The 9,547-nt window shown below is 43.0% G+C and overlaps 1 protein-coding gene across 1 annotated transcript; it reads left to right on the top strand.

Moving 5' to 3' along the window:
• The first annotated feature begins 1,718 nt into the window (after positions 1 to 1,718).
• LOC114452390 (myoD family inhibitor domain-containing protein-like) lies at positions 1,719 to 6,761 on the top strand. The gene is made up of 4 exons (XM_028431675.1): positions 1,719 to 1,924; positions 2,208 to 2,297; positions 2,450 to 2,677; positions 6,243 to 6,761. The coding sequence occupies exons 1-4, from the start codon at positions 1,864 to 1,866 to the stop codon at positions 6,512 to 6,514; spliced, it is 651 nt and encodes a 216-aa protein (XP_028287476.1). The 5' UTR covers positions 1,719 to 1,863; the 3' UTR covers positions 6,515 to 6,761.
• The last annotated feature ends 2,786 nt before the right edge of the window (positions 6,762 to 9,547 follow it).

Here is a 9,547-nt window from a genome sequence, read left to right as displayed (position 1 = left end):
AATAATAATAATAAAAAATGTTTTTTATATTTCATGATGTTTTAACTGTTGTGATTGTGCACATGTAACAAAATAAGCGTGATGTGTGTAATAATCTCAGCTCTGTACAAAGAAATGTTTCATAAGTGACTTTGTTCCAGTCGTGTGTTTCAAATGAAGAGTTCCCTCTTTAATTAAAGTGTGTGTCTAATTATTACAAAAATAAATACATGTAAACATGTTTATTGTTGCATTTTTTATCTAATTTGGTCAATTTTGTCATAATTTTATATTTATTTTATACTTTTCATGTCTGTTTAAACATGCACACATTTCATAACCCAGATATATGGTGACATATTATTAGTTAGTACAATGATTTATGGATCAGATTGTGCAGCAGATCATTTTTTAATATTATGAAAAATAAATCAGTCAATATAAATATATTAAACATACATAATAAATACAATTGTGCATAAAATACTGAATTACAGAAGCAATAATGTTTAATTAAATGTAATAAACCTAAACTGGGGCTGTATGGCGGCACAGCACTGAAATATGAGCATCACAGCGACATATGAGCCAGAGCAGAGTTTTTATGAAGCTGATTTTTTCTTTGATATATTGTGTTTGTCTCCTGGTGATCACTGAGGAGAGGGTTTTGGTTTCCCTTCCTGCCTAATTTAAAACATCAGATATTAAAATAATAATAAAAAGGATGAATAAACAGGCTGCCTCACGCTGACGGAGTGAAGCTGCGACTTCACAACCAAACAGAGAACAAAAGACTTCCAGCTCCCTGTTTGGATTAATGTCAGTAATTGTCTCAGCTGATAAAGTGTTTGCTTTTTGGGTTTGCTGTTGCCTCTCAGGGCTTGCTTTGATTCGCCGTCAGCCCATTAGATGACATTTTCTTCTGATTGCCTCTCCGTGTGGCGTGCTGGAAGTTAGCATGGTGTGAGACAACTTCAACAGCTTCACTTATGTGCTGCTTTGATGTGCTGCACACTCACTGCCAGGCGGCCAAGTCGACCTGTTTTCTTTTTACTGTAGCTCTTTTGACAGCACTTAGTCAACAGCCCCGCCAGAAGGGCTGGTCTCCGCTCATCCTGTGTTCAATCAGTGTTCTGCCTCAATGGGAAAACAAATAACACTTCAGCATACACAGACTTGATTGATGATGGGTTAGAACCTATAGACTGTCTATGATGTCACCAGTTGGTGTCTGAAGAGACGTGTTTATTGAGTTCCTGTATGAGGCTCCGGCCGTCTCCATACGCTGAGGCTTCAGTTTAAAGCAGCCCTTGCATCTTTATCTGAAAACATGTTTCTGTTGTTTTGAAGGTGCTGTGTGGTTCCTGGACCAATGTGGAAGCTGGTTCTGCAGGAGAACTCAGCCCGATGAGACTCAGCACAAGCAAACCTGCACGATCTGAGAGATTTTAAAAGCATAACTACAGCCCAGATGTTAAAGCGTATATAATTAATATGCATGTGTGTGTAAGAGGCTGGCACACTTTGCATATATGCAGTCCTGAGCTGACACACTGCTGGGGCATGTGTCTCCACTGTGTTAAAGGACTAAAAGCAGCACAGAGACAGCAACGGCCTGAAGTCAGAGAAGTCAGCCTGTTCTGTCATCAGCATGTTCAGAGTGGCCACTCAGACATCTGCTCGGAAAGGGGAGGGTTATTCAGCCACACACACACACACACACACAGGACAGCTCACAGTCTCCTGAGCGGGTGACTCATGCCGTCATGTTGGGTGTTGTTGGAGGCTTCCTGACCCCACGGCGTGGACAGAAGCAGCAGGGTGAAGAAGGTGGTCGGGTGAGCAAAGCGTGACAAAGATCCTGAGCAGCTATGTTTGCCAGACATGTTACCGAGTGAGGATTTATCTGTGGATCAGAGGGCGGATCACAGCAACCAGAGCGAAGGTAAAAGTAGTGATGGTCAGAAATGTTTTAGGCTTTAACCACTGAACAACAGCTGAACTTTGGAGCTGTCATTCAGGTTTTTGTATTTATTTTATGTATAATGAACATTTTGAGGATGAAAGCATCGATAAAAAAGGAAATCCAGGGAGGGCTTGAAGCGTTTAAAGCAGGCTCAGGCCCACCTGACCTGGTCAGGGAGTCTCTGCTGTGAGTCCATCACCTGTTTCACGACGTTTATCTGTTCATTTTTTCAACATTCGTGACTTTCTTTATGTGTTTGAAGGTAATGTGTCTTTGAAATCGGCCCAGGAAATCCTTTTGGTGTGTGACCCTGTTAGCAGAGGAAATACCATCCCAGCTGACCTCATCAGCAGTGAGTGGAAAACCAGAGAAAACAATACACACCCAAAGTTCACACACTTTGTTTGTTTTAAAAAACTAACGAACTGAATGTAAACAGTTACAACATAATATGCATGATATTGAACAAATGATCCTGTTCTGCGGTTCTCATGTTTAATCCAGAGCAGCCTCTGCCTGCTGCAGCCCTACACGCATCAGAGAGGACTCAGCCTGACCTCCAGACACCCACATGCCCACGATGTGGCCTCACAGTTCCAGAACCCAGACTCCCACCGCTGTCCTCAAGCCAGCTGCAGAGCTCCAAGCTGTCGGTGCACAGCGGCGGCAGCAGAAGGAGCCGGAGCCGGAGCAGTGTGTCTGGATCTCATAGACCTGCTGCTACACCTGCTGGTAAGCAAGCAGACTGTCAGAGGGGCCTGAACCTTAAACTTGTTTCTGGACAGAGTTGATTGCTTGCACCTTAGTTTGATGTTTGCATGGCGTCCATGGTGATTGACTTTTGGTGTTGGCCTCAAGTGGCCAGTTGAGGGACTGCAGTTTGTTAGCTTGCACACAGCCTACGTACTAACAGCTCTTTCAGGAGATGATCACACAGCGTGGTTGTTGATGAGAGACACTTTGCTTGGGCTGCACAGCTTTCCTGTTGTACTGTGTGGAGCCCAGACTGTTTTCAACAGACATCTCTGCAACATCTAGCGAAAGATCAGACCGCAATGCTCAGAGAAATACAAAAAAAAGGACAAGAGCTAGATCTCAGTGAGGCCTGCAGAGGGGTGGTGATGTGTGCTCGTCATGTAGCCCCAGGAAACCATGGCCAGGCCACCTGCACTGAAATAAATTTGGAGTGACATTTACTTAAGAAAACTGTGGCAAGTTTATTGCACTCAAAAAATGCTTGTAATCTTTACTTAAGTAACATTTACTTACTATAACCAATTATTTTTACAAAAAATACCCAAGTAAATTTCTTTGGCAATACTCACTGATAGTTTGTAACTTTTACTGAGATTACTATTGTATCTAATTACAAAACCCAAGTAAAGACTGCTGGTGTTTCTGTGTTGTTGTACTAACCTTTTCTTTGTTATAGTCTATGTAATTATGAAGTAAAATTTAATAGTATATAATACACTACCTAATATGAATTTAATAATTTAATATTTACTAAAACATAACAAAACATTTGCTGCAAGGGGATGTTTGAAATACATGTTTTTATTTGACACTTATATATTTAAAATATGTACATATTATTATAACCACAAACATAAAAATGTAGTCATCTGACTTAATTCTAAATTTATGAACAGTAAAAACATCAAATCAACTGTCCAATAATAACACAGTATTGTTGGTTTTCTGTGCCATGATGGATGGATGACAGCGATCTTCATGATGTGATTCCTGCAGTCCTCTGTCACTGCTTCTTGGCTGACATCCTGTGAAAACACATAAGCCACAATTAGATTTTTGATCTTATGTTAGCACAAGACAATTACTAGAAGATCATCTTCATATGGTCATTGTGACCATCACATACCTGATAGCCTTCAGCTCCTCTCCACTCTCTCCAAGATTCTCCACCAAGCAACAGATATTTATTTTCCTTCTGCCTTCAACCTGATGCTGTTACACACAAGAAGAACATTTATTGCAGACAACAACACATAACAGCACATACACATGTAAACAGAACGCTATATGGGGAAGTCTACAACTGTATTCTGTTATGTGAAGTGCGGACTCAACGTGAAGTTCTTAACGATGTGAGGGAGGCAACGCAGGTGTGGCGCATGAAGGGTGGAGGAGAGGAGGCAGCAGTGCAAGCAGCACAGCTTTTCTCTAAAACGCTTATCATGTCACATTATATACCATATGCAAGTCACTCCTTCTAGTCAGCAGCCTCGTGAACATATCCAGCGCTGATAAAAAACACAACCTCATGTTAACGGGGCCTCTCAGGACAAAAGGACGTGCCTCTGATAGCAAAGTTAGCTAGCAGGAAAATACATGCTATTAGCTAGCGCCGCTGCTCTCAGTGCAGAAACAATGAGCCACAGAAAGTACAGAAATTTTGCTTAAAACTCACCTCTATGATTCCATATCCATGAAATTCCCAAATGTATTCAATGTAGTCCGCCGCCCTCGTTCAACTGTAGTTTCTCTGGACTGTTTGACGGAAAGATTCAAATGTGGGGAGGGGCTCTGACGTCATGCTCCAAGTGCAGGGAAGGTTGCCAGGTTCACTCAGTTCACCCCATTACACTTTACTTAGAAACATCTAGTAACTAATCCAATGACGTTCTTTAGTGAATATTACTTGGATTGAAGAATTAAATTTACATACAAAACTGAGTACACATAATTACAAACAATCACCAAGTAAATCACTTCATCAAAAACTGCTATTTTAAAGTAAAAGCAATAAATTCTTATTTCTTTGTAGAATTAAATATATAATTGAAGTAATAATTACAGGGCCAAAAAATTTTTTTTTCAGTGTGGGTCATGCAACTGGACAGTTATCTAAAGCACAGCAGCGAATCTCAGAATATCTCCAATAAATCATTAAAAGAATCAAGGTTTTGGAGACAATCCAGACCTCAATCCAATTAAAATGCTGTGGTGCGACCTTCAGAGAGCTGCACCAATGAAAGAAATGCCCAAACACCTGAGTGAACTGATGCAACGCTGTGAAGAAGAATGGACCAAAATTCCTCCACAAGGATGTGAGGAAACCATTACGTCAAGTTATTACTGCTAACGGTGGATCCAGAAGCTGCTGAGATGAGGTGATCTGAGTATTCACGTTTCATTTTGGCTTCATGTTTCTAAATAAAGAATGGTACAGTGAAAGAAGTTTTCAGGAGTTTAAATCGAGGCAACTGGACTCAAGGATTGTTTCTCGAAGACGTTTCGCCGCTCCCCCAAGTGGCATCTTCAGTTCAGAAGAAGAACTGCAGCAGAACTGAAGAAGCCACTTGGGGGAGCTGCGAAACGTCTTCGAGAAACAATCCTTGAGTCCAGTTGCCTCGATTTAAACTCTTGGAAATGACTATGGCCTGGATGAGCATCCACAGATAAAGTGAAAAAAGTTATTCATCTCTGTTCATCGTAGCTGTAGTAGCCCGATGCTGAGACCCACTATGATCAGGTGACTGTGTGGAGAGGGTGCTGGCTTTTGAACGTGACTGTGCTGTATGTGTTGCGATCGGCTCTTAAAAGTTTCTCCTGAAGTCTTTCAAACTGCTGCTTCTCTTCAGGTTTTATCAAAGTGTGTGGCGGGCCACTCCTTGTTTATCATTGTTCTCATGTTGTTATGCATTAAATCAATACAGTAGCCACACTTTTTCATCTGCATGCAGACATTAGCATAAGTTATATGTGAGGGGGTGCAGAAGCAGGAGAACGCCGGACCCCACTCCCCAGGGAACGCTGCCGTCTCCTTTTCATTTATTTCCTTGAGTAAACAGGATAAAACGGCTCCATTTGCATCAGCTCACTCTCTCTGGTGCTTGTGAGGATGAAAACAGCAGCTTCGTAAGAATACAGTGGTTAAGATCGCAGGAGATGCACCGCAACGCACCGCTAAGGTTAATGTATGCAATTTCTTCTGCACCTAATTTGGGTAGCAGAGCAATTATCATGTGACAGCTTCCTCCCAGTTGTTGTTCATCACTGGCAGCCTCTGTGGCCTTCTTTATTTTCCCTGGAGGGCTGAACAAAGCTCTGTGATTAAGTAAACACAATCACACTTGATCACTGCAGCGGAGGAGTTTGTCTTTCAAGTTCTACTCGGCCTTGCAAACAAACATGTGCGAGATTAATTTAGGGTTAATGGAGTCGTTAATCTCTTCTCTTCGCTTCTGAAGGAGGGTGACGGGCTTTCAGAACACCCAGCAGCTTCTTCTGTGACCTCAGTTCATCATCTGATTCACTGCTGTGTCGCCTGCAGACTCGTGGTTCCACCTGCTGCTGGCCTGCCTGGACTGCCGGTGCTCCGTGCTGCTGCTGGGTCTGCTGGAGGCCTGCTCGTCCTGCCTTGGTGGCCTCTGCTCCTCCTGCTGCCGCGCCTGCGCCCGCTGCTGTTCGGCCATCCAGGACGCGCCCGTGGAAGAGCTCAATTGTCACGCTCACTGCCACTCGGTTCTCTTCGAGTCCTGCTGCGAGCACACCGAGTGCCTGGAGTTCTGTGTGGAATGCTGTGAGATCTGCCATCGCAGCTAGGACAGGAAACAAAGGCCGAGACTCTGCACCGATAACAGACATGAAAACCCACCTGGTGAGTGTCTGGATGAACACTGCAGCATGTGTGGAGGAATGTACACACAGTGATGAAGGAAGCAACATTCTAACATGGTTTGAGTTGCATTATGGGTAATGTAGGCACCTTTACAATGTCAGCTACAGCAAACAGTCGGGGTGAAATCCCCTTGTTTCTTCTGATCACCTCCCGAGTTGGTTTGTGAGGAAGGAGCGGATAAATTCTGGTCTGAAGATATTAATGAGGCAGATTCTGAGTCACAGAGCTCTGGGTTGTTGCACACAAAGAACCAAACAAGAACAACACAAGAACAGGACAACCAACACAACCAACAACCACGCAGCAACAACAACTGGACATGGAATTCACACATTGATATACCCCAGGGGCGTTCCCACCTGCCGGCCCACAGGGGCGTCTACTGCCCCCCCTGCAGACCCTGGGCCATACAGCGAATAGACCATTAGTGTTTACTGTCTAATAAGGTAAAGCCCCAATTCCTTAAATCTCATAGGTTGTGAGTCCAATCTGGGGGTGACCGTACTGCTGTTCTTAGTCTGAATTTATGACCATCTCGTACCAATGGAGCTCCAGAGAGCAGAAGAACAACTGATCTCATCTGCCACAGCCTGAACTGCAGGAAACAAAGTTATATGACACACTATGAAAATCACATTATTAAGTAATATACACTTGAACACTTCATGTTAGGGACACACTTCTATATATGTGAACACACACTGCATGTTAACACCGTGCAGAATAAAATCCTTCACCCTTTCCCACCTCTTTAGTTTCATGGTAACACAATTCACACACATGAAAAACAACAAATCTGTTCAATGGAGAATTTAAGTGGATTCAATGCACTTTCTTCAATGCATGCAGTTCCCCCACTGCTGTGTACAGGAAGGACTACATGTATTATTAATGTCTTTAGTGATTTTATGAAAAATAGATAGATAGAAACTTCAAATATTCAAACTAATTCATCAAGGTCATTTCTTCTGTTAAATCTCTGAACTGAAACCAGAGTGTGACCCGGTAACAACACGATATTCTTGTTCCTAAGGGTTGTTAATGCCAAACTGACTTAAATACATTTATATATAAATAGAGAAAAACCTGCATTCGAGACTTTATTCCATGAAAAGCCTTTTGTTTGTACACGAAGTTGCATTTATTGACGTTGACCCTGAACCAGAGGGGTGCACCTCTTTGCTCAGCTTTGTTCCGTTTCTTATGTTATAAAGAGTGCAGGTTTGACTTCTCTCTGCTCCGCTCTTTGCAGCTAAAGAACGGGGCGGTGGAAGACTTGTCAGCTCTTTCTTCAATCTCTTTTCATATTTGTCATATGAAGCGCTTAGAATATAAAAGGATGCTCGTTCTCTCCTCATCTCAGGAGATCTAAGCCGGCTCCTCTTAAAGACGTAACGTGCCCAGATGACAGCACAGAGGCAGAGTAAACAACCAAAAATAAAACAAAGTGGCGATAAAGACAACGCTGTCAATCTGTCCCGGGGCGAGCCAAGAGGCTCATTTAAATCATGTTAGAGCAAGTAAATCCAATTTAAGTATCTCTTTTGCCCACAAAACACGTTTGGATGCTGCTGCTGACAGGAAACAGCGGCGACGTCTAATTTACAGCACGGCGAGCACGCACCATCAAATAAACACTCAGGTTTGTTCCACTTGTCCCTCTCGATTTGTTCCACCCTTCACCCACAGCACAGATCACACACACAGCTCACACTGCCACCATCACACATGCAGTAAGAGGACGGTCTCTGCACGTCAAGAAGTCATTCTGAGGACCCCGGCCTCTAACACGCTGCTTTCAGCTGAAAGATCAGGAGTTATTTAACATGTGGTCTGCAGGGTTATGAAGGAGTCAAAATGAATTGTAACATCAAAAAGACTTCTTTTATTAATGCTGATGAATTCATAATTAAAACTAACCTGCAGGCCCATGTACGCCCACATCAGACTGAGGTCGCGCTCCCTCGTTATTTCCCTGCTGTTTTTGTCCATATGGAGGCAGACGCACATTATTAATTAAAAGATATTCATTATTTAAAATATTTAAAAATATAAATAGTGCTGGAATGATCGTCTCACTCCAGGAATCCCTGAGAATTATCACGTCAGTCACATCTGTTGGATCATCTTATCAGCTGCCAGGTGTCAGGTCCTGTGGCTGTAGAACCCTCCATCAGTGGGTATGAGGGGGTTCTGCTGAAATGCTGTTTGATTGGTGGGGACCATTAAGACCCAAAACACTGCACGGTGGTCTCGCTTCACAGGACATTGTTTCACAAATGTGCGTTTTTGTTGTGGTTCCCTCTTGTCACCTGAACGCTCCACAGCAGCAACCTGCCCAAACTTCTGCTTCTGAGGTCTGCACACCTGCTGATGATCAGATCATCAAGCCCTGATCATCAGCAGCACCTGCTGCAGCTCAGCTCATTAAGGACTTAGTATTGAACACAAAACCCATTATAATCACATGATCACATGGTGTGATTATGGTTTAACACACATAATTTTATCCATCCAGCAATCCGTTCACTGGTTTATCTATCATGTACAATCTGATCATCATCAGTAACAGTAATGGGGTCTATCCCAGGTATCTATGGGTGAGAGGCCGGGTTCTTCAATAATCACTGTTAATACAGTCCAGACTGAGTAATACTCATTAAATGCTCATTAAATCCATCCCTGTCCTTCATAGGAAGGAATACATCAATGCATCAGTAAGCACGCTTCACATGTCATCAGCTCTCATTTAGTGTCATGCTTTCATTTAGGTGCCAGAGTCTGAGAGAGAGAGAAAGAGAGACAGAGAGAGGGAGAGAGAGAGGGAGGGAGAGAGAGAGAGACAGAGACATGTGCACATTGGTCTCTCTGCAGTGATTATTATAAACACAGCGGCCCGTTCACCCGTCACTCGTCGGAGGTTCGAGGTTTGAAACCGACACCTTGTCTTCTTACTG

The sequence above is a fragment of the Parambassis ranga genome, chromosome 19 (assembly GCF_900634625.1).
Source record: "Parambassis ranga chromosome 19, fParRan2.1, whole genome shotgun sequence".
NCBI lineage: Eukaryota > Metazoa > Chordata > Actinopteri > Ambassidae > Parambassis > Parambassis ranga.
The sequence above is the reverse complement of the archived record's forward strand: the minus strand, read 5'-3'. Positions and strand labels throughout refer to the sequence as shown.

Bases quoted from the DNA above. Each gene is read 5' to 3' on its own strand.
- LOC114452390 (XM_028431675.1), top strand. From the start codon at position 1,864: ATGTTACCGAGTGAGGATTTATCTGTGGATCAGAGGGCGGATCACAGC. The intron at 1,925-2,207 runs GTAAAAGTAGTG...ATGTGTTTGAAG, and splicing joins TCACAGCAACCAGAGCGAAG to GTAATGTGTCTTTGAAATCG. The intron at 2,678-6,242 runs GTAAGCAAGCAG...TGTCGCCTGCAG, and splicing joins ACCTGCTGCTACACCTGCTG to ACTCGTGGTTCCACCTGCTG.